General features: G+C 46.0%; 1 protein-coding gene across 2 annotated transcripts in view; it reads right to left on the bottom strand.

Moving 5' to 3' along the window:
- Positions 1-25,152, bottom strand: part of Cdh13 (cadherin 13) — a 1,039,744-nt gene that overhangs the window by 622,477 nt on the left and 392,115 nt on the right. For both annotated transcript variants that reach the window (XR_015643278.1, NM_138889.2), the window contains 1 exon segment: positions 21,584-21,792. Coding sequence is in view for 1 of the 2 variants with exons in the window: in NM_138889.2 (NP_620244.1) it covers positions 21,584-21,792 (209 nt within the window). In the remaining variant the exon portion in view is untranslated.

Here is a 25,152-nt window from a genome sequence, read left to right as displayed (position 1 = left end):
TGAATTCTGGAGCTAGGATGGGAAAGTGAGAATTTGAGTCCAGTGGTGAGCTATGAAATGTCTTTGATTCTGTCCTCTGCTGTGGAAAGAATGATCAGATATATTGAGACATTGGTATTGGGACTTTGGACTAATCTATACAACCTCGTTGCCTCTCCAAAGACTGTTTTGAAGATGTCTGTCTTATTAATCATGGTTGTCGCGCTGTCCTCTCAGCTTTCCTATCTTGGGCTGCGGTTCTGAAAGTCCCATTCTGGTTTTTCTAAATGTCCGTAAATGTTTTATGGGTCCTCGTAGCATATTTTCTATCCAAGAAAATATGGATTGTGCCGTAGAAATTCGGGGAGAGATGAAAATACACGACCCCGAATTGTAAATCTCACATCTTATTTCTATAGGACACGATGCTTTTTCTTACCGGGGGAAATGTTGACAGTTTAGATTTACAACAATGTATTTGGAAACCTTGAAGCTTTATACCAGGAAATAATGTATCATTAGGCACTCTGAGGGGGATAATGAGGCATTTAGTATTTCTTGCTCATTTTTGGAAAAGGTTTCTAGAAATACACACTAGCTTGCGTGGACTTCGCATATGGATCATTCATGAAAAGAAGCAGAGAATGTGTGACATAGTTAGCTGCGTGAATTATTTCTGTGTAAATTATTCATGCTTCTCGCTTATCTAACTGCTTTCCTTTCCTTACCCTCATTTCTACACTGCAGGAGCACATGACTGTCAACAAAGACCAAGTCAACCCCCTTCCAAGGGGAATAAATGCTTGACCAAGAAGCCAAAGTCAAATCAATCAAGCCAGGAAGGAAGTTCCAGGTGAAAGAGCTACATTTCTCAGCAACAACCAATTTTCTTTCTATTTTCAATTTCCCAGTGATTTGAATAGTTTATCCACACTAATTCAATAAACAATAATACAGTCACTGCAAGCTATAATGACAGCAATATCTGACAGTGGGAAGATGCAGGCTTAGATTTGGCTGAGCTGGTGTTTTTAGTTAGGTTACCATTGGTAGGATGAAACACCATGACCAAAGCAAGTTAGGGAGGGAGAGTTTATCTGGCATATCCGTCTACATCAAAGGAAGTCAGGACAGGAACTCAAACAGGGCAGGAACCTGGAGGCAGGAGCTGATGCAGAGGCCATGGAGAGGTGCTGCTTGCTGGCTTGCTCCGCATGGCTTGCTCAGCCTGCTTTCTTATAGAACCCAGACCATCATCTGAAGGATGGGACTGCCCACAATGGGCGGGGCCCTCTGCCACGCCACCAACCACTATTTAATAAAATGTCCTACAGCTGGATATTATGGAGGCATTTTTTCAGTTGTGTTTCTACCCTTTCAGATAACTCTAGTCTATGTGCCAAGTTGACAGAACACTATTCAACATAGGTGGCCAAGGAGCCCAGATTTCCACAATGATGTTACTAGGTGAAAGCCAGAACATCTAGGTAAACTGCAGACTGTACAGCTCTTAGGTCCAAGGAGGGTCAACTATGCCCCTTACAATCTCTCCAAGTATATCGTGCTTCTTATGACTTATTTCTACCATGATTAATTATGAATTAAAAAAAAAGATAGCAGTTGGTGACTGCTGATGGAGGGAGAGTCGCTCTCCTTTGGGGACATGGACCCTGGTAGGTCATCCATGCCCGTGTGAATGGCCTCACACTCATGAACATATGCAGTGCTGAACGGACTCAGGTGATTGCTAATTACAAGAATAGGAGAGGTAACTGGGAAGACAGCGGGGTATGGTCACCAGGGGAGGAAATTAGGGGTACATATTGTCAAAATATATGGCTATTAATGTTTGACTATTTCAAAGATAACTAAAAATATTTTTTTTACAAAGGAAGCAAAAAAAAAAACTCCATAAAAGTTGATTTACCTCTTGGTATAGGGCATTTGATTTTTAAAAAATTATATGGTATCAAATGCTAAGTCAAGGCTGGAAAGAATCTCAGTAGGTAAAGCAGCTTGGCGCCAGGCTTGATGGCCTGAGTTTGATCTTTAGGATACAAATAATAGGAAAGAACTGACTCTTTCAAGTCATTCTCACAATCCACATACCCCCCACATACATATATACACACATATGTGCACACAAATGTACACACATGCACATATATATACATGTGCACACAAATGTACACATGTGCACACTTACATACTCACACATGTACACACACATATACACTTATGCTCACACATGCACACTTACACACATGCACATGCACACTCACATGCACATGTATATACACATATGCGCACACAAATGTACACATGTGCACACTTATATACTCACACACATGTACACACATATACACATATGTACACACATGTACACACATGCACACTCACACACACACAAATGCAAACAGGCAGGATAATGGTTCTATCCACGTCATACCTCCTAACATTTGTTATCACTCCAAAAGGAATCCCTTAACCTACTAAGCTTTCCACCCACAATCTCCCTTCTCTGAACCCTTAACAACCACCAAACTGTATTCACACCTCCTCACTCCTATAATTCCATATAGCTCACATGCTCTATCCCTGGGATAGATATGGATGGGCCCACATCATTTCAAGTGAACATGTAAGACAATCAGCATTTTCTGATGGGAGAACCGCCTGACTTCTTATGGTTGCAGTGACAGAGACATGTAGAGTTCATCTGAATGCTTCCTAGTGGGCCCTGCAATGGATAGCTTCTAAGACATGACATGATCACAGATAGCCAGCAAAGAGTCAGTTAGCACTAATGGACGTGTGGATGCACCACAGGGGAAGGAAGGACCAAGGCCAGACTCAAGACACCGCGTCATTGCCAGAAAGGAGGAGATGATGTCTAAAACAATCTAAGTGTTGAAACAGAGAAAATCTTCAGGAAAGATAAAACACAGAAGAAAGAGGGAAGCCCAGAATCACCTCTCAAGTGATGGTGAACCAAAGACCAATCCAAGACTATGTGCCTGGAAAGATCTGATCCAATATTGAGAAAGTGTCGGAGAAAATGAAGCTTAGGGGATCATGCGGGTAAATGAGTGAACACACACACACACACACACACACACACACACACACACACAGAGAGAGAGAGAGAGAGAGAGAGAGAGAGAGAGAGAGAAAATTCTTTGTTCATAGGACCAAACAGTAGAAATAGCAACTGATACATGAAATATGTCATCAAATAGTGGACTATACATTCAATGTAATTTTATTCAGTCCTAAAATAGAGTAAAATACTGATCCACAATACAGTGTTAGTGACCTCAAAACATGTTAGGCAGAAAAAGACCATGAGTTGTGTGACCCTATGTACCCCAAATACACAAAGCTTGGATTTCTAAAGGTAAAATATAGATTAGTTACTTGGAGAAGGGAAACTGGGGAATGAATCCAAGTTTTCCTTTTGGAGGTGATGTGTGTGTGTGTGTACAGATATGCACACACACATACATACATATGCATTAAAATTAGATAGAGTTGTTGGTTGCATAGCATTTGTATCTGCACTGTGCCACTGAGACTCAAAATGGCAAATTTTATGTTCTGTGAATGTCAATAAAATAAACATTAAAAATAACTTGCCAAATTCTTCCAGGAATCCAAGCAGGTAGGGACCCAGAAAAGAAAAAAAAAAAGCTAAGGAATTCAGCTGTTTTTGGTGCTTATAACTTTCCTAAGAGAACAGTTTTAGGGAAATGGTGAGGGTGGGGACTCTCGTTGTATGTCTAAGGTAGGAATGGACAGTGAAGTGGGTATGGAGGAAGAGTGTCCCCTGACTGGTGAAGGGAAGGGCAACAGCAACAAGAAATGTCCCTGTGAGGATTTATTTTAGCGTGGGGTTGTCTGAGCATGAAGGCAGGGGTGGGGAACCCAGGAGGGAACAACTAAATCATAGCAAAAGGAAGACAGAGGTGGTCAAGGTTCTGAGGAACAAGTGAAGCATAATGATAGAGGAGGAGGAGGAGGAGGAGGAGGAGGAGGAAGAAGAGAAGGAGGAGGAGGAGGAGGAGGAAAAAGAGGAGGAAGAGGAGGAAGAGGAGGAGGAGTTAGGCTTCCTCAGGGGGGAGAATGGGAGAGGTGTTCAGTGACAGGAGAGGGTTGTGTGCGCTCAAGTACTTACAGCTCTGAACTTGGCTAAAGCTAGTCATAGAAAACTCTGGGAGGCTGATCTGGAATTGACTGCTTAGGTCAAAAGGAAGAGTCTTAAGGTGGTGCTTCAGGAGATCAGCCACAAATTCAGGATGAATATTAGGAGAAGCAGTAAGTGCGGACACCACCCACAGAGGGGAAGTTGGTATGGGGCCCTAATCACAGCATGCATCCTGCTTGTCAGAGGTTCTGCCCTGAGGGAGAGTTTGTATTTGTGTTTATTGATTCCTTATCAACTCCAGCCTATCCATGGAAATGTTCGAGGTTCATTTTTGAATCCCAAGCCCATCATACATGAAGCCCAGAGCTGTGAAATCCAAAGACACATGTCCTCAGATCCCCACCTCTATCAGTGAGGCCCATGGACTGCATGTAGAATCCATGGTCAAGATTGATGAGCTTGCTGTGGGAAACTTCTGGGTGCGGCCGCTCACCTAACTTGTGTCTCCTTTACCAGAGTAACATTCAGTTCCTATCCATCCCTTTGGATGGATAGGATAAACTGCCTGTGAGTGCTTTCACAAAAGCTTGTGAGTAGAAAGCTAGGCTCCAGAGGACTCTAGCTCTGTGACCTTGGCCTTTGTCGCATCTATCTATACAGTAAAGACGGCAGCATCTGTTTTGCAGAGCCGTGGTGAAGGCCAGCTGGCTTTGTCCAAGACCACAGACTGCAGAGTGTGCTCAAGAGGCTTGACTTGGGTCCTCGCGATTACCATCGACATTCATTCCACTGACAGTTTATTCATTGCCCTGAATAAATAACTTGGCACATGGTGTCAAGTGCTATATTTCTGTCCGTGAATGAGTCACTTGCGTCCCCACCCTCCAAAACACATAGTTTCATTATCTGTTGTACCGTCTGAAAAAGCCCATACCAAAACTGTGACACATAGAATTTAGGAAAATATAAAAGTTCTTTTTTGCCTTTCTTTCTCTTCCTCCCTTTATTCCCATCTTTACCTCCCTCCCTCCCTCCTTCTCTTTCCTTCCCTCCTTTTCTCTTTCTTTTCCTTCCCTTCTTTTCTTTCTTTTCCTTCCCTTCTTTTCTCTTTCTTTCCCTTCCCTTTCTTTTACAAGGGTTTCATGTGGCCTAGATTGAATGCTATATGACCTGGAACTTTTGATTGTCCAGCCTGTACTTGCCAAGCTCTGGGACTACAGGCCTGTGTCACTCCCAGTTAAGCTGTGCTGCAGCTTGAACCCAGGATTTTATTCACAACAGGCAAGTAATCCACAGCATGCAAGCTATGTCTGCCTTGAGTTGTTTCTCCTCCTTGTCCTCTTCCTCCTACTCCTTTAAAAGATTTATTTATTTTATGTATATATGAATACACTGTTGCTCTCTTCAGACACACCAGAAGAGGGCATCGGATCCCATTACAGATGGTTGGGAGCCACTATGCGGTTGTTGGGATTTGAACTCAGGTCCTCTGGAAGAGCAGTCAGTGCTCTTAACCACGGAGCCATTTCTCCAGCCCAAGTTTCTTCTTTTAAAACTTAGTTTCTGGACTGTCTTTTGTTTGTTTGCCCCCCCCCTCCGCCTCTAGAGAGATACAGGAAATCACAGGTGAGGAGGCCATGCTCTTTGGGGGCTTGGCTTTGCCAACAAGGGCCAAATTGAATAAGGGATGTGGGCTGAAAGGCTGTCAGCTCTCAAGTTTACCAGGGTTTAGAAGAATGGACAGTACAGAGAGACAAAAAGTACGGTTCCCTGGCTTTGTCTCTTAAGGTTTTGAAGAAGGAGAAGGGGAAGCAGAAGGAGGGGGGAGAGGGGGAGGGGAAGGGGGAAAGAGGAGGAAGAAAGGGAAGAGGAGGAAGAGGGGGAAGGGGGGAAGGGGGAAAGGAAGAAGAGGAGGGAGAAGAGGAAAAGGAGGAGGAGCAAGAGGAAGAGGAAGAAGGGGAGGGAGAGGAGGAGGAGGAGGAAGAGCAGGAGGAGGAGCAGGAAGAGGAGGAGAAGGAAGGGGAGGGGGAGGGAGAGGAGGAGGAGGAGCAGGAGGAGGAAGAGGAGGAGGAACAACTAAAGCTAGTCTACACAGTCATTCAGAATGAGGGCAATGGCCAGGGAACAGAGGGTGACCCTCCAAAGAAAGCTTGTTTAGGTTTTCAGTCACAGCCAGGGTCTCTCAGAGAACTGCCTTTGTTTATAGCTTTCTATCTTCAAAGGAAAGAAGCCATAAAAGGTTGTCAGCAGAACCCAATTTGCTTGACATGATGAAGGGTTTGGTTGGCAGTGAACACTTTTTTTGTCAAAGGATTTGTTGCCAGAGAGAGAGAGAGAGAGAGAGAGAGAGAGAGAGAGAGAGAGAGAGAGAGAGAGAGAGAGAGAGAGAGAGAGAGAGAAAGAGAGTGTGAGAGTTGAAGGTGGTAGCTGATTTCCATGAAAAGTTGGGAGCCAGGAGGAACTGCATTCCTGGGCATAGCACAGCGCCCCATCCTTAGATCACAGGCCATAACTTTTGTGATTGACAAGGAGAATAAGAGCTATGGGGGGGGGAGTTACTGCCCCTTCCCTCTGAACTGTAAGAGCTGGGGCAATGGCTGGGGCAATGGCTGGGGCAATGGCTGGGGCCACTTGAGGGAGTGGGAGGTGGTCAGAGCAGCCAGTGATCAAAGAGGGTGCTTTCCCAAAGCAGTGTCAAGCCTTGTGAGTCTCTATGGCAGTGAGCAGCCTTGGAAGCCCTGTAACCTCCCCCATGAAGCCCCTGTTCCTGCCACTGGCTGTGCCTTCTGGTTTTAAGGGACCAGAAATTGCCAAGGGCTTTAAGGGTTACATCTCTGTTTCTGTGATTTTTTTTTTCTGCCTACGTGTGTAGGTTAAGTTCTGCTACTGAATAAAATTTTGAAAGTGATTTTTTTTTTTGAGAATTGATATTTCTCTGCCTGGCAGAGGGTGGCAGGGAGGGACAGTTTGCAAAATTTGTTTTCTTCTTTAAAAAGCAGCAGCTGTTGTACCCTTCAATGATCATGCACACAAAATTTGCCATTCCGTTTGCTGCTTCTGGTCTTGTTTTGAAAACATAATTCCACACGTAATAGTGTCCGTCCCTGTTAAGGACCCTGTAGGGGGGGGGCATGGGAATTCCTGCTCTGTGCGTACCATGCTTGCTGGAGAACAGAGGGCACAGTTAGGTGCCTTTCTCTATCACTCCTCAGAAGGTTGAGGTAGGACCACGCACTGAGCCTACAGCTCACAGTTCAGCTGGACCATCTGCTAGTGAGGTCCAGAGATCTGTCTCTGCCTCCCGAGGGCTGATGTTACAGTCACATGCTATGCCTAACAGCTTTTTACATGGGGGATTGAACCCAGGTCCTGATGCATTCATGGCTTACACTTTATCAACTGAGCTATCTCCCCAGATTCTTACCGTTGTTTTAGTGTAGCACCCTGAAGATTCCAGGCAAGGGGGAAAGAGGTACAACTTCACAAGAGGAACCCGAAAGATGTCAGCTTTAATAGGATGAAACCCATGGTAGGATATAAGGACTTCCTGTTTGTGCAGTATCTTGAGTCTAGACTTGGCTCCATTGTCACATAGCACCCACAGGGTAGCCAGGGAGGAGTTCTAATACTGGCATCTGTCCAAATCCTATCAGGGCACGGGCTTACAGCTAGGCTGGAGATCTGGTGAGCTAGACCACGAGATTTGATTGTTACATATGCTGCCTTGAGAAAGATACAAGTGATGTGCAATCGATCCCTTTCCCCTAATTTTAGTCAAATGGTGGCAGTCCGTGGTCTGTTCAGAGACTAGGACCTCACATCCGAGCCTTTGTGTCCTGCCCCTCAGCTTCAAGGTGTTTATCCCCAAGCTGCCATTATACATGAAGAAAACCTCCCTTATGAGTAGAACCTTTGGAAACAAAGCGAGAAAGCAGCATACCGCCACAGTGGCTCAGGGCTCAGGCCCCTGTCTGAGGACATCTCAAGAGCATCCTTCTTTTGGAGTGGTTTTACTCTCTCTACTTTGAACTTTCTCCCTGCCATTTCTGAGAGGAGCGGGCAGCTAGGAGCTGACTGCAGACCCAGCCCACAGTGGGCAGGCCCCTCCACAGAACTTCCCGAGGAGTTGGAGGGAAGACTTGATCTGAAAGGGAGGTCATTGTTTCCGGGGGCTCCAGTTCAGATGACTCCAGTGATTGATTTATGATAACTGTAAAAGGTGGCGGAGTGGAACTGCTCGGGAGAGCCTAGGAAACAGGCCTTTTATCTGTTTATCCTATTCTATCAGACGGCCAGGGAAGCCTCAACTCTCGAAATCTCATATTCTGTTCACTTCAAAGCCCTATGTGGCTGTTGTGGAATCTAACAATGGTTGGAACAATGAATTTGAACATCGCTGTGGGTTTGAATGTGAGGTGTGGCAGTGACCGGCTCCATGACTCAAGACTTTAGGCTTTTGGGTCTTGGATCCCTGATGTCAATAGGGGTGGGGGGAAGCCCTTGCTGCCCCAGGACATTCTTGTGAGGATTGAATCAGACAACTGCACGTGAAAACAAAGTGGGAAATTATAATTTATAACATCAGATGCAATTGATAAACATGAGTCATTTTGCCCAGACTTAACTTTGAAGATGAATATGGCTTCTGGCTCACAAGCATTTATAGCCTTAGGCTGTTCCAATGATGTTCTTTCTCCCCGAGATTCTGTTCATGGGGAAAGAATTTTCAAAAGTGTCCTGACAGCACAAGACTTGTCCACTGACCTAAAATGTTCGTTAGGGGCTCTGAACAATTCTGGATCCATATTCATTCATCAACAAGTTCTCGTTTTCCAGCCACCTCCTCTTGTGTTCACTGGTTAGCCAAGAGCCCTGGAGACACTGCCGGTGACATCACCAGAGGAACAGCCACGCTTCTGCTCAAAGCAGAAGGCTCAGCTCATGCCCTGGCTCCGCCCCTCACCACCAGAGGCAGACACTTGAGACCCTCTAGGCACAGTGCATCTGGGGAGACTGGAGAAATGACCTGTGAGCACACACCCTGTGGGGGTGAACACTCAGTGATTGGTCCTTTCATCTGTCTGTCAAAATACACAGTAGCTCTTACTGACTCCAAGGACAACTATGTCTTCGTCTGTGCCATCTTGCCACCAATGACTAGGGAGCACTCGAAAACTGTACGCTCACAGTGATGTTGTGTCCTTGTGGGTTCGAATGAGATTATTCCCATGAGGCTCATGTGTTTGGACACTTGGTCTCTCCAGTTGGTGGTGCTGTGTGGGGAGGTGTTGGAACCTGTAGGAAGTGGAGCCTCACTGGAGGAAGTATATCACGAGGGGGTGGCTTTATACTGGGCTCTACTTCCTGTTCTCTGTTCACCTGCTTTCTCTGGTGTGAATATCCCAATCCTGACTGCTCCACTGGCCTCAGCCCCAGCTGCCGTGCCTTCTCAACCATGATAGGCTCCATCCTCTCTGGAAGTAAAAGCCAAATAGGCCCCTGTCTCCTCTATGCTGCTTCTGGTCATGGTTTTTCCATCAGCAGAAGGCTAACTAGGACTTTAAACATTTGAAGACTTGGCACGAAAAGAAGAACATTTTTTTAAAAAAAGCATCGTTGACGCTCTTAGCATTGATCGACTATGGAAACGACAACATATTAGAGGTGCAATGTGGAACACACAAGAGAATTCAATAAAAATATCATATTGGAATTGACTTCGCCTGGTTCTGTTCGGCGGGATGCTACGAGAACTTGAAAGGACAAGTGTGACTTTGAGGTTCCGGGCTGAACCATGCGCGGTTTTCCCAGGCTGAAAAGAGGCTGGATGTGGTTATCTCCACATTCCGTTATTTTTCCCCAAGCGTTCCAATTAAAATTAATCTTCAGAATATAGTTTTTGTAGATTCTGATCCACAAAGCAATCTGTTATCTACTTAAATTAATGAATCGAAGATGTCTTTTTATCTGTATTTGAATGCTATCCTGCAGCTAAGAGCTATAAACACAACAATTTAGGCATGTGTCAAAACAGAACAGCCCAATACACCGTTCAAGGCCCAATTCCTGGCTCTGTGTGACCATTTTTGAGCTGTATATTTCCCCCAATTTGGGTGACAGTTAAATGGATACTAATTTTCCTTAATAGTGACTTCCGAGGCTCTTGCCATGGAGGGTGGTAATTCGCAGGTGTTTGAATTACAGCTTGTTAAATCGGTACCCATTAAGCTTCTACATCTTTAACTCATCGTTTCTTTCCGGTCACAGTAAATGCATACCCTGGTCCTCCATGGGTATATTTATAAACATATTTTATGCAAGAGAACGTGACCTAATTGACTATCTCTACAGAATCTGTGTCGTCCCCGACCAGTGTGAAGAGGTCTTGGGCTAAGCTAATCATTTCACGTAACCAACTACTTTCCTTGTGATAGCATCTCTGTGGTGGTTTTCGTGAGGTCTCTCCTACAGTCTGGGGCATTTGAACACCTGATCACCTGATTCCCAGTAGGTGGCGCTGTTCTGGGAGGTTCAGGTGGTGCAGCCTGGCTGGAGGAAGTATGAACTGGGAGCGAACTTTGAAACTAAAAACCTGCTTTGGGCCTGCCTTTCCATGTGGACTCATGGCTTCCTGCTCCCCACTGCGAGGCCTGCTGTTTACTGCCATGCATCCCCCACCCCCACGTCCACCCCTACCCCAGCCCATGTCCCCGTAATTGTAAGCCAAAATAAATTCTCTCTTCCCTAAGTTGCCTTGGTCTTGGTGCTTTATCCAGAAAACAGGAGACCAGCAGACACAGACTGAATGTTTTGCAGAAATCAAGTCAAATCACCTGCATACAGGTGCCTTAGTTACGAGCTGGTGGAAGTGTCCCAAAGAGACAGGATGCATATGAGTGGCTCAAGGTTGAAACAGGTTAAAGTTTACCCAAGAAACAACTGTGCAGAGTATTTTTTTTTCCTAGAATATGTGACTAGGAAACCTAGGGAGCGAAGTAGAAATTTTTGGTTTCTTTGGAGACTCAGTTGTATCATGTGATGTTTTTCTGGAAACTGTCTTATGAGAGGATGGTGGGTTGGGGATTTAGCTCAGTGGTAGAGCGCTTGCCTAGGAAGCGCAAGGCCCTGGGTTCGGTCCCCAGCTCCGAAAAATAGAACCAAAAAAAAAAAAAAAAAAAAAAAAAGAGAGAGGATGGTTTGTTGCTGAAGCAGACTCATAGAGGGTGGTGAGAACAGACACGTGGTGGTTTTCTGGAAGCTTCCTGGAAAAACAACATGTGATGCTTTGGTAGAGTGGACGCTTGAGAGAACACGTGATGTCTGGAAAGGGTATGAATAGAACCCAACAGACAACGGACGAAGCCCAGTGGTGTTGGTTTGCCTTGCCACTATTTCTGATCATCGTTTGTCCTGACTTCGTAGAGAAAAATGTAGCGAAAAACTTCTGGTGGTGTTCAGGTGGCTTCTTGCCACTTCCGCAGACTCGGGCCAATCGGCAGAGCCTCTCGAGGTTTCTTGAGGATTGAGCTGCTGTTGCTGATTCGTAAACGGTGTTCACAAGTGGATCGAGCTACCGGTGCTCCTGCATGTGAACTGAAGGGCTGATACCCTGACAACGCAGATTTGATTTGTCCCAAGGAACCGTTTCTAAACATCCTCCATCCGTTGCCCTATTAACCCTTCTTTCCCACTACCTGGCTTTTAAGTAGACTTACTAAAGCAGGTTTTGAAAAATATAAGCCTACAAGGGAGAGGTTAAATAAATGACTATTGACTGGGTACTTGGGAGACCAAGAGATGGTAGGAGCCATTTTGCCTGCTTCTGTGAAAGCCTGCCTGTCAGGCAGAATCAAGGCAGGCCAGGGTCTACTGGTGGACTTCCTGGCCTGCTGACTCATGGAAGGATAAGAGGGGTACACTTGAAGCTCATGGCTTAAGCTCAAGGCAAGGGGCTGAATGTTTTGTTAATCTTGGAGGAAGGAACAGGGAGGCCCTCCAGATGGGTACCAATATCCAATGTTCATCTGCCATTGTCTCCGCTAGCTTGCGACTTTGTTTCCCATGATACTGTGAAGTATGTACGACCTATGAGAATTAAACCCAGAGCTGCCACGGTATTCACTGGACAACCCTCCTAATTTCTAACCTTTGGCTCTGAGTCTTCTTTTCCGTCTTTCCCATCACCCCTCATCTATCAGGTACCTACATTGACACGAAGCCTTCTTAAATGTCATGTATCTTATCATGGCTTCCATGCTTGGAGGTAATGCCCCCATTGTATAGATGGGAAAACTGACACCAGAAATCTAGGTGATGACTCATTACCATATGATTGGAGGCACACCTGAGGCAAGTCTAGGGTCTCCTAAATAGTGTGCGACCTGGCTATCCTTCCCCAGAGTGTATATGAGCAGTGACAGAAGCCCTTGAGCCAAGGCTTTGGGGTCTGTTACTCAGGATATCCTCAAATTACTTATGCAATGGAACTCGAAGGCTCTGGTAAGCCGTAGATAGAAACGCAGGCTTCCAGGAGGTTGGCAGTGCGTGTTATATTATTTAAAAACAAACAAACAAACAAACAAACATGACTTTTTTGCAAGTGACTCTTTCCGTGACTGCTTGGATTTTTGTTTGTTTGTTTGTTTGCTTGTTTGTTTTTCTTTAGCTGCTTTGAAGCAGTTTGCATCCATCCTCGGAGCCGGATCAGGAGCCAGAACCATGTCATATCAATTACACGTTCGCTGTGATGATGAACACAAAGATATACAAGCCCTGAACGCAACCTCTGCGGTTCGTGCAACCATTTACATTTCATTGTCAAGGGGGTCTTAAGATGACGAAAAACGAGGCAACAGTTATGAATAGTATTTACATTTAATTTGAGGGACTTGATTTAAAGTTCAGGTTCCCTTTTGGTGGGGGCCAGGTTTTATGTGCATTGACTTCCAGGAAAGAAGTATACATCACCCCTAATTAACTTCTAAACACTGCCAAGTCTTTGGTGTTTATTAAGTAGACCCAGAGATATAAAGCATCCTTTTTCCAGAAGTCTGGCCGTTGACTTATATAAACAAGGCACCTCGCCATAGGGATTGCTGCTTACAGCCTTCTGGAATACCGAATTGTCTGTGACGTTAGGAATGAGAGCACTTGGTGATGTTGGGCAAGCCCAAGGATTAGTGTTCCCAACTTGCCTCCCTCATTCACTAAGCATATATTATGGATCTGGCTTTGACAGCCCAGTCATGAGGAATAATTGTCATTGCCATGCCACTTAAACATTTCAGTCATCATTCTAAGTGTTTTGCAGATAGCTCATTCATTCTGTTGCCATGACACCCGCAGCATGCGGTGCTCTGATGAACCCATTTTACAGCCGGAGAAACCAGAGCAGGGGACATGGTCTGTGCTGGGATTCCTGCCAGTTTTGTTTTGTTTTGTTTTGTTTTAGTGCCCTACCTGGGTGCCAATCCTTGAGCTCAGAGGCTCAGAACTGAGCAGCCTGAAAGAGAAGCGTGGAGGGAAAGATCCAACCATGTAGAGGGAATGATAGAGAGGTGTTTCCAAAGAAGGACCATCTAAGGAGGGCCTGAAGCATTCATGGGTTAGCCAGACTAGCCAGTGCTGGCTAATGAGCTGCTGAGATGACATTGGAAGTGACAGAGTTAGAAGCAGAGAGAGAGAGAGAGAGAGAGAGAGAGAGAGAGAGAGAGAGAGAGAGAGAGAGACAGAGAGAGACAGAGAGAGACAGAGAGAGACAGAGAGAGACAGAGAGAGACAGAGAGAGACAGAGACAGGGGGGGGACTGTGAAGGAGTAGGGAGATGTGGTCCACCTACAGACACAGTGGATTCCTATCAGGGGTGGCAAGTTTCAATGAAGGAATAATAGGAGTGAGGTGTATCATTCTATTCATTTACTTAAAACATGCATATAAAGGCCTGCACTTCCTAGGTGCTAAGGGAAGGGCAATGCTGTACAGCAGGAAGAAAATCAGGGGGGGAGGGGGTAAGGGAGACAGGAGAAGAGTGAGAGAGGGAGGGGCAGAGGGTGAAAGGAAGAAAGAAGCTGTGTTCTTGCAGTCCCCCATGAAGCTTACAACTGCAGAGCAGAGCAAGGCATTAAACTTGGAAACAAGGAAAAGCATCAGGAATAGCTAGGAGAGCCAGAGAGAAGAGGCTCTGTTAGGAGGGAGGCTGTTGATGTGTGTGTGTGGAGTCCTTCCTCAGAACAGACGAGGGGGAGACTCTGGGAGGAGATGATAGCATATCAGGCAAAGCCCCTTGGAGGCGAGGAGTTGGATGGGTAGTAGGGCCACTCCTGGACCTAGCCACTGGACCAGGGTGTTTATATTCCTCAGAACCGAGGCTCCTGCATGACCTAGGCATACTCAGCTCAATTCTCCAACCTTAAGTCAAAATTAATCCCTGCGGGTCCCTTGGTGTTAAGTTCTGATCAGACCCCATCTGGTTCTCTATCCTCCATAGTCATAAGACTGCAGAAGTAAAGTGAATAATAAATAAATAATAGATAAATAAATAACAAAATAAAACGAATAACATAGGTGCTGATGGGCAGCCTGGGGAAGGATGGATCTCCATGAGGGGTACAGCACAGAGATTTCTCTCCCAGCTAATTCTCAGAAGCTCTGCACACAGGTAAACACACAAGCATGAATGACCAGGTGCCCAATCAAGCACTAATGAATGTGGGTGTGGCTTATTGACCCACCCCCCTCAGCCCCACCCACTCCCTCAGTTCCTCTCCAGAGCCTCCTGACCAGGCAGTGCAAGATAGCCAGGTTAGTGACAGGAAGATACAGTTTGGTTCAGGCTCGCTTTGGTGATTCAGGCCTTCTACAGGTCGGTGAACTGGTTTGTGCATGGGTGGCTAACGTCTCCACTCACATAACAGTAACTCAAAGCCGGTCAAAAGACTGGAGATTTAAACTGTCTTGCTCAACTCAGACCTAAGGTGAACTTACAGAGCACAGCTGAGTATTAGCTTTAGAGGGAAGCCCACCGAAGAGTCAGAAATTGCTTTATAATTAAGCCACGAACACGCCAAAGTCAGGATGGAGGGGTTTCCATTGTACATGACGTCATACAGCGTGGAGAAGAGAGAGAAAACAGGCTTCCCATTAAGCTACATTCCTCACAGCTGAACTGTGATTCTGCTGTCATTTGTCCTACAGAGATCTTTACATATTTTAAATATTGATTAAAATTTTCTCTTTGACAATTTCATGTATATCCTGCTCAAAATATGGAAATATAAACTTAGCAACTATGGTCTCTCCAGTTTGGGTTTCACTAGGTGTCATCCCTAACACCCCAAGATGCCTTCCCTCTGCCTTCTTTGAACCACTTTCTCTGACTCAGTCTTACAGCCTCAGTCAATAAAGTCAGCCTGAGGCAATGTCTTCTGAGGACACCAAAGAAACCCTGTTGACCCCTCTACTGCTTGAGGTCATCTGCTCTGCCCAGTGGAAAGACACAGAGCATGGATTCTATTCCTATCCCTGTTTCATTGATGGAGATGTCAGGGTTCAGAGCGGTGAGTCACTCTGGTAAGTCCAGAGTCAAACAATCAGTAAGCAGAAGGGTAGAGATGTGAGCCTCCTCATTTCTACTCTAAAGCAAAAGTCCGGCCATCTTGAATTGTCCCACACTAGTCACCAACACCTGGAAATGCCTATCAAGATGTCTCAAGAGACTCTAGTTCAATATGCACAGGCCTTACCTAACTTCCTGCCTATCTACTTCAGTCCTACCCAGTCCCATTCATCTAAGTCTTGCAGAGCAGAAAACAGAACCAGCCAGATGCACATTTTGGCCCATTCTTCCTTCAAGCCACACTTTGTACATCTAGTTTCCCCAGTTACTTCTATGCAGCTCTAAGCCATCCATATACTGCAAGTCTCTTGACCCACGGGAAATGGCGGCACCTGCCCAGAGCAGTCCTCCTGCAAACAGAGCGTCAAGAGATGTGTGTTGGAACAGAAGAGCCTGCGTTTCAATCTTCTTTTCTGTCAATTTCAAATTAGGGCTCTTGGCTGAGTTCTCTCTCGTGTGTGCATATGGTAGGGGAATAACATGACCAACCTCACCGGGAGAGTGTAAAGATGAGAAAAAAATATCCATTAAAACATATGTGGAGGTTCGCACCCTTTAAAGGGTTCCGTGAAGTAGATTCTTGAAAAGAGTAATGGCCGACACTTTAACCATTTGCTCTCATGTCTACTTGATTCAAGATTTCCAAAGGTTTTCATCCTGTCTGTTCCTGTCGGCCAAGAATCTACAAAGGTCACAATTGCCTTTTACACAAGCCTAAAACCCTCTTTGCTTGCCCACTTTTCCTGTGATTTTTTTTTTAACTCAATGACCCCTCTTTTTTAAACTCCATCTCCAAATGCAGAACAGTCTCAGATGTCTTCTCACTCCTACCGGGCGTATGGATTGGGCCACCTAATCCCGAGGGGATGAACTTGCCTCTGCCAGTTGTGGCTGCAGTGCTTCTAGTTGAGTGACAAGACCAGTCTCAAACTCCTGGGTAGGGATGGAAGCAAGGTGCAGTGGGGGTCATGCTAAGGATGAGTACAGCGTTGCAAAATACCCTTCCAGTCTCAGCCACAGGACAGCGAGAGTCGGAATAGTCCTGAACAGGAGGAGCCTGTGACATTCCACCCTAGATCAGTCTTCCCACTTGCCACTGGTACTGTAGTCTCTGTGGAATGTGACCTTTGCTTGGTTCCAGACTGGGAGGATGTTGAGTCCCCACCCCTGCTCAGAACACAGGAGTTGGAGCTGAGCCTCAGCCCTACGACCTACATGCTGTGCATTTGGACCAGGGACACCATCATTGTCTCTCACACTCCTCACCCATGAGGTGGAGATGATGGCACTCTCCACTCTTGCAGGTCCTGGGACACAAGGAGTGAATAAGGCAGGGGAGGGCTGAGCTCCCAGTGCATTACATAAGCATCAGCGCCGGCCATTACTGTAGCCCCAGCTAAATGCTACCAGTTACTACTGCATATATTGTCTCATTTGATCCTCGTGAAGACCCTGGGAGGTCCATTACCATCTCTTCTTTATGGATGATAAACTCAAACTAAATGGAGGCTTGGGAGGAACAGCAATTTACCCAAGGTCAAAGAGCTAAGGAGAGATGCATCCTGTCGGCGATTAGTCATTCCCCTCAGGAGGTATGACCTCACAGCACATTCCTCACTCTCCAAAGGGACCGGCCTTCAAGGGACAGCTCAGGTCAGGAAAGGGCAGCACCTTAAGGAGGCCAGAGGCAGCCGGAGTGACTGCTCAGATCTCACCAATGATATTGAGCGACCTTGGACTAGTCAGTCTTCACAGATCCTTATCTGTGAGATGGAGATAGCCCTGAGTGCCCCACACTTGCTGCCCCATACAAACCAAGGAGTGTATCTCTCTCTCTCTCTCTCTCTCTCTCTCTCTCTCTCTCCCTCTCTCTCTCTCTTCTCTCCCCCCCCTCCCTCTCACACACACACACACACCCGCACACAAACAGCATGGGATTCTTGACCTCTCCCTTCTCCGAAGGCACACAGTGTCCCTCGCTTCTACATCTCTGTCCCTCTAGTCCTGAAACCATCCCTATGTACCTTCGCTTTCCCTTCTGATAGGACAACAGGTTAAGGCTTGCACAGTTGTGCTGTGGAGATGAAATATTCCTCCCAGGCCCATATGTGGAATATGTGGTCACCAGCTGGTGGTCCTATTTCAGAATGTTCTGGAGTTGTTAGGAAGCATGGCCTACTTGGAGGAAGTGGGTCACAAGGGTCATGGCTTTGAAAGCTCTGCCTTGACCCCAGTTCTATCCTGTATTCTGTATGCTCCCACAGGGTCCATGCAGTCCCCTCATCATGGCCCCCAAATCAGCAGGGCCAAGTATCAGCAGTGAAATTTCTGAAACAGTGACCCTAAGTTAATGCCCCTTACATTGATCAATCACAGTGACAGGAGAGCAAAGAATGTTCCTACTTATCGATAGTCTCTTATAGTCTCCAATAGCCTCACCCTGCCTGACCACACAGTAAGGCCTTTTCAAATACCAACTCAGGGCCGGTGAGATGGCACGGTTGGCAAAGCACCTGCTATGTAAGTATTAGGATCTCAAATCAGATCCCCAGGACCCATGTGAGAGGGGTGCACTGAGGCCTGACTCTAACCTCAGAGGCAGGAGAATTCCTGGAGCTCTTGGGCTACCTAGACTGGTTGAATTGATAAGCTTTGTGTCCAAGGAGAGTTTAGCCTGCGTGAAGAAAATAAGATGGCAGGTGGTAAATCTCTGACCTCCACATGCTCAGGTACACTTGTGCATGCGCATTCCCATGCATGCATGCATGTGTGTGCCTGTATAAGAACGGATGGGCATATATACATATGTGCCCATACTCTCCTCTGTTCTCTCTCCTCCCTCTGTCTGTCTGTCTGTCTGTCCTCTCTTGCTGTCACACACACACACATATACACACACACACACACACCACACATACACACACACATACACACATACACAATTGCATGTAGGCAAGCACACACACATACTCACCCCTCCCTTATGCATTCAGGTACGAGGCTCCCTCACTCTCCAGGTTCCTATTTGTTTTGTTTCCTTTCCTCTTGTCCTTTTTGAGATATTTTTGTTACAGACACATCTGAGCTTTATAACATTGTCAAGGCTCCTGGAGCCTGTTCTGATGGAGTCTGGCCCTCTGAAAGCCATAACAGTCAGCAGACCCCACCTCCAGTTCTTTATAGGAAGTGAACAACCTCAGGCAAGCTCAGTCCATGGTGCATTTAGACAGTGGCAAATGGGAACCAACAGGGGCTGGGAGGAGGTGCGCTGCTGGAAGCACGTCATGAGGCCTCAAGAGAGCCAACTGTCATAGCCAAAGCTTGAGGCCATGGACCCCAGGCTCTCCATCCTTCAAGGGAGGCTACTGTCCTGAGAAGTACCCAGAATTCCCCCTTCCACCTTTTGAGCAAACAGGATGGCATTTTTACTTACTACAAATATGAAGCTTTAATGGTGGCAAACTGTGCCCATTAGAACCATTTAGTTCCTTATGTAACCATCTTCTCTCTTGGACTTTGTACCATTTACACTCTCTTAAGCTTTTTTATTTATTTATTTTGGTCTCACAGTCCGGCAGCTCTGTTGTTTGTGTTGTTGACCAAGTTGCTCTCTCACCCGTCAGTGAGATGCCGTGGAAACAGCACCAGCTAGTAAGAAACAGGCTTGCCTTTGTATGTCGGTGAGTTTCCACTGGCGAATACAGTCACCAGTGTCCTACTGTCTTTAAAAAGATCAGTGGCCACTATTGGTTCGTTGAACAACAGGCATGCTGTCCAACGCCTTCTAAATGTTTGTGTTCATAGCTTAGTGTTGCCCACAGCCTTGGTCAGAGAAGTTTCTTTGGGCATTTGTCCCTATACAGGCTTGTCACTGGACATCTGTATCAACCAACCCCAAGGCTTAGGGAATATCGCAGAAGGGACAGAGGGAATGAAAAAGCCAGAGGACAGGGAGGAGTGCCTTAAAATGGTGTCATCTGGATATGACACGGCCTTTGAACTCCAGAACTCACTGTAGCTGTGACTTCCTGTAAGACTAAGCCTGTCAACATGCCATCATGGATGGGGGAGGGGCTCACACTCTGCCATCCCTATCTGAGGAACTCCTGGTGGTTGATGACTTCTGAGAGAGAGAGAGGAACTCACCTTTTTTAGTGACTTAGTTATTAGGAAGTGGCCCCTAATCCAGTAAATAACCCCAAGCCCCAAGTCTACGCTCATGCAAGCAACCCAGGTTGGACCCAGTGAGTCGTGAAAAGAAAGATGCAAAAAGTGAGGGGGGGACTTGTTGGAAAAGAACTCAGAAGGAATGGGGCTTATAAAACAGTAGCAGGGCAAATATGATGGGGCAAATATCTCGAAATGCCCTGCATACTGCATGAAATTATCAAATCACAGGTAAAAGTATTAGTGATTCAAGAGAGTGTGTGTGTGTGTGTGTGTGAATGTGCATGAATGTGTGTGTGCATGCATGTGTGGTGTTTTAATTTCCCCTTAACTTGAAAACACACAAACAGAAAGGAGAATGCTGCAGTTTGTTCTGCCCAGACATGGTAAGTAGAGTCCATTCCTGGAAACATCTATACATGATCAATCGACAGTTACTCCCACAAGTGGTGCATTGGGAAAGATACTCCACCCCAACCAAGGGTATTCGGCCATCTGTCATGAGTGTGATGATACAGTGCTGCGTGACGCAGGATCACTCGTGAGCCATCCCAGTCTGCAGACAGAGAACTTGTACCACTCTCCTAAGATCCTGGAGACCGTGTTGGCATGAAGGCAGCAGCTCCCTTTGCCAGTTCTACCCTCTCAGCTACCCAGCTGGGGCAGCACTCTCCATCTTCTGCTGACGAGGCAGGATTGTGCGTCACCAGATGGGGAGACTCACGGGCTTCTCAGACAGGAGAGAGAACCGGGGAAGCAGGCAGGGGAAAAGGCTCTCCACACCTAGATGGGGACACTACCACCATTGCTGTCCTTGTTTTATGGGAGTCAAAAGTTCTAGTGAAAACACCAGAGTCAATGAGTCCCAGAGAAGGAAGAATTGCTTACAGATTATAGCAGACACAATGTTATATGTGCCAGACACAATAATTATGCTTACATTACAGGTGACACTCACCAGGTTTATATGCATATGTGGGAGTGTCAGCGACTTGCATACATAAATATCTGAAAGGGAATACGTGCCACTTGATGGGAAAAAGTCATTCTGTGGGCAGTGGTCACCTTGCTATAAATCTAAGAGCCACTGTGTCCCCAGCATGCCAAATCCCCATCCCCCTTTCTCTGATAACAGCCCTTATTGTTTGAGTATATTAGGCAGGTGGAGACATCTCCAGGAAAGGGCACGGTGCCATGCAGACTGTCACAAGTGCTTCCGTGTCTAGTTCAGGGATGGTCATGTGATATAATTAGAGCCAATGAGAGTCAATCTCAGGCTTTGGTTGGTATCGCAATCGAGAGATAAAGTCAGGCAACTTCAGCCTGGAGAAGGAAGTGGACGTGTCAGGGAACCTCTACACTGGGATACCCGCAGAGTAGAGCTAATGAACAAGAAGATGGGATCAGAAGATAGATACAAATCAGAGCTTATGCCCTTGTTTAGGTACCTTCTCCGCTTGATGGAGAAGGAAGTCTAAAGTATGTCAGTTACATGAAGAACCCCTGCATCATTCCCACTGCCTTCTCCTATGCCTTTTATTTTTTGGGTTGGATTTTTGTCTCTCATAGCAATGATAACAACCCCAGAAAGACTCCAGACCAACATGAGAAACCCTCATCTCCCACATGATACAGACACTAACATTGCTCTTGCAACTCATGCCAAGCAGTCAAGTTACCTGTAAGGAGCCCTGGATGTCTTTCCCCCCGACAATCACGAGTTCTGCCATGTCTTCGGCATGAGGAGTCCTTGCGTGGACAAACAGGGTCCTGCCCACCGCAGTGATGTTTCTGACGGCCACTAAGGTGCCATCGCTGTTCACCTTGAAGTATGGGCTTGAGACCTCATAGTGCAGCTTCTTGTTGCCCTTGCAGTCACTGAAGGTCACTAAGGAAGGAAGACAAACAGTAGAAGAAAGGTGAGGCGGTTGGATGGCTTAACATCGGAGAAGTCTCTGATCTATTAAACATGGGTGTATGAGTGTGTGCTACTACTCCATAAAGATGCCCTCTGCCTTGATCCAAGCCACTTGTCTCAGAGTAACGAGGACTGTGCTGACCGAGTTTATCTAATCAAGACACAAACTTGGTCTTGGGAGGCAACTCATTTGGAAGAGAGGACCACACAATGCTCTGTATTTGGTCTCCACCGATGCTCAAGTTTGGAGATGGGAGCCTATAATCCCTAGCATTTGGAGGTAGAGGCAGGGGCATTAGAAAAAGTCATCTTTGACTACACAACACACTAAGGGACTACCGTGGGCTATAGGAGATCAGTTCAAAGAGGAAAACACAAAAAGGTACAGCCTTGGTCAATTTTTAGTTTCTAGGCATAGGCTCAGCATTGAGGAGATTGAGGAATAGGCTATGAGCTATTCCTCAATAACTAAGAGCTGTGGATGAAGAAGTAAGGGTCAGATATGGCCATGTTTGTTTGAAGGAAGTGACCTGTTTTTGCAACGTCTGAGCCTTAGAGCAGAACCACAGCAGACAGAAACATCAGAGATGGTGCTGACAAGACAACAACCGAGCTGCGACTTGAAAACATGTGGACCAGCAGGCTCTGCCAAGGGTGGAGAAGTTCAGGCATTCAAGCTTATTCAAGATATAATGTGTCTTCATGGAAGCACAGGGGGTGCCAAACAGATTCGGGGAAAGAGCACACCCACGGGCACTTATGAGATGCGAATTGGAAATGGGTCAGAGGTGCTGGCAAGTGGAGGAACATTCTGAAAACGTCTTTCGGAAACAAATAGAAGAGCCAGGAAATTGGGGTGCTTCCTGGAAGCCATCCACTCTCCTACAGTATGGACTGTACTAGCAGTAGGTATGTGCTCTGGTTTTAGTGCAGAACTGGGTTGGAAATCACAGGAGAGTTCTTTGAAGTCCCAGAGATCTCCATCACAGATAGGGAGAGAGAGGGGGGGGTTTGGAGGTGGGCATGAAGGAAAGTCAAGAAAATCAGTTGGCTTGGTGCAGGCTAAAGGCATGTGGTAGAGATGGAGACAGAGGTTCTGGGGAATGTGGGAAATGGGTAGATGAGGTCATGATTTAACCATGTGAGAAAAATAGAGTCAGCAGCTCTTGGGTGAGCCACTTGGTTTTTACACATTAGTACCAGTGTTGGCTGATGACAGTGAACCATTCTCCCCTCTGGGGTGCCTCTACACCAGGCTCATAATTCCAATATTCTCTCTCTCACCATGTGTTCTATATCCGTTTGCCTGTCTCCCTTCTGCTATTGGTTTGGGGATCCTTGTAGGTGAGCATGGGATTGGATTATACTTGTACATTCTTAGTCACAGTGGGTGTTTCCTCCAAGACTCATTTTTCTTCATTTGTATGTCTATCTGTATGTATGACATACAAGTGTAAGTGCCTGTGGAGACCAGAAGGGGGCATTAGATCTCCTGGAGCTGAAGTGACAGTTATGAGTTGCCTAGTGGCAGTGCCAGGAACCTAACACAAGTGCCCCAGTGAGTCATAAGTGCTTAGAACTTTTGAGCTTTCTCGTCAATGTTTCTAAGACCCCCAGTGCATCCCTGAAACCCTGGCTAGAACTGAATATATAATATCCTTATTCCTATGCACACATATATGTATGATAAAGTTTAATGTATGAAGTATGCATAGTAAGAAATTGATAACAATAATGAGTAATCAAAAGAGCAATTACAAAACTTTTCTGTAATAAAAGCTATGTGGATAGAATCCAAATCACTATATTGATCCTAATCATGATAACATATTCCAGTATTTGGCTGTACCAGGTTTATTTATTCTACAAATGATAAAACTCACTCTCTTTCTCATTCCTTCTCATTTCCTCTCTCCCCATCTCTTGCTTTTCTTCTCTTCTTTTCTCCTCTCTTCTCTTCTCTCTTTTCTGTTTTCCTCCCTCTCCCTCTCTTTTCTTTCTCTGTTTCTGCCTCACTATGTGTTTCTCTTTCTTGTACTCTGTCAGTCTCTCCATGTCTCTGTCTCTGCCTCTGCCTCCTCACCCCTCTCCTCTCAAGTGTGTGTGTGTGTGTGTGTGTGTGTGTGTGTGTGTGTGTGTGCGTGTAGAATTTTGGACTTAAAACTCTCAGACTGCAGCTGACTGAAGGCAACTAAAGACAGAGAAAGCAAAACTCCCAATAAGGAGTTTTTGATGCTCTACATGGCAGCCTTGTCTACTCCATAATGAGACATGGGACATACAACTCAATGCATTTCCCAGGTGTCAGCACAGCCGTCTGCCCAGCCCTCAGATCATGACACGGAATGTGACTGGTTCTCTTCTCTATTGACTACAGTGGTTCCCTTCCCCCCTAGAGGCCACACCATCAGCAGTGATGGAACCAGAGAGTCAACCCCATTGATTGCATTTACTAGGTAATGGAACCACCCAGCAGGTTCCTCTTGTGCTTGACTTCATTCACCTAACATGACTTTTGTGAGGTTCAGACATGAAGTAGTTTCCTCAAATCACCATTTAGTCATCACTGAAGACTAGATGGACCCTAGTCATTGGATCATAGTACAGGATGCCTCTGCGTTAATGATTCTGTCAATGAGCACCAGGGCTTTTCCCAGTTTTCATCTCTTACAATGTTACTTCCAGAAACTTTATTTTCTATGTCTCTTGGTGACAATGTCAATTTGGGTCCTAGTATATTCCTAAAGCTATGGAAATATCTGAGGGGCTGAGGCTGCTTTTCTCTTCCAGGAAGATGGTGCTTATAGTGATCAGTATTACGTCAGCAAGGATAGCTGTGTAGGTGGAGCTCTCTTCCACATGAGTCCGGAGCTGAGCATTCACACACATTGTGTCATCTTCACAGCAAAGAAGAAGCAACCACCACTCTGATTCCCCTACCTGGAGCTTTCTAGATAAGGTCATTGTGGTTTGAAGAAAGCACAAAGACCAGTCCACATAGTTAATAAATGAGAAATGGAGAAAAGAATCCTGGTTCATGACCGACCGTGTCATCATTACATAAGAACAGTTCTCCAGCAGAGTAGAGCCCTTCTGGGATCTGATCAGAACTGAATGTCAGAGCCCCATAGAGCTCAGTCCTGCTCCCATAGCTGGGAAATCAACTGCCTTTGCTGCCTCTCAGACACAGAATGTGATGCTGATCTTTCTGGTCAACTTGACTATATCTGAAACAAATTAAAACTCAAACTGCTGAACATGGCTGTGAGGGATTTTCTTGATTGGGCCATTTGAAGTGGGGGAAAACCACCCTATGTGAAGGGACATGGA

This window comes from Rattus norvegicus, chromosome 19, assembly GCF_021556685.1.
Source record: "Rattus norvegicus strain SHRSP/BbbUtx chromosome 19, alternate assembly SHRSP_T2T, whole genome shotgun sequence".
NCBI classification, from domain to species: Eukaryota; Metazoa; Chordata; class Mammalia; order Rodentia; family Muridae; genus Rattus; species Rattus norvegicus.
Note: the sequence above shows the minus strand (reverse complement) of the source record. Positions and strands in the feature narration are given on the sequence as shown.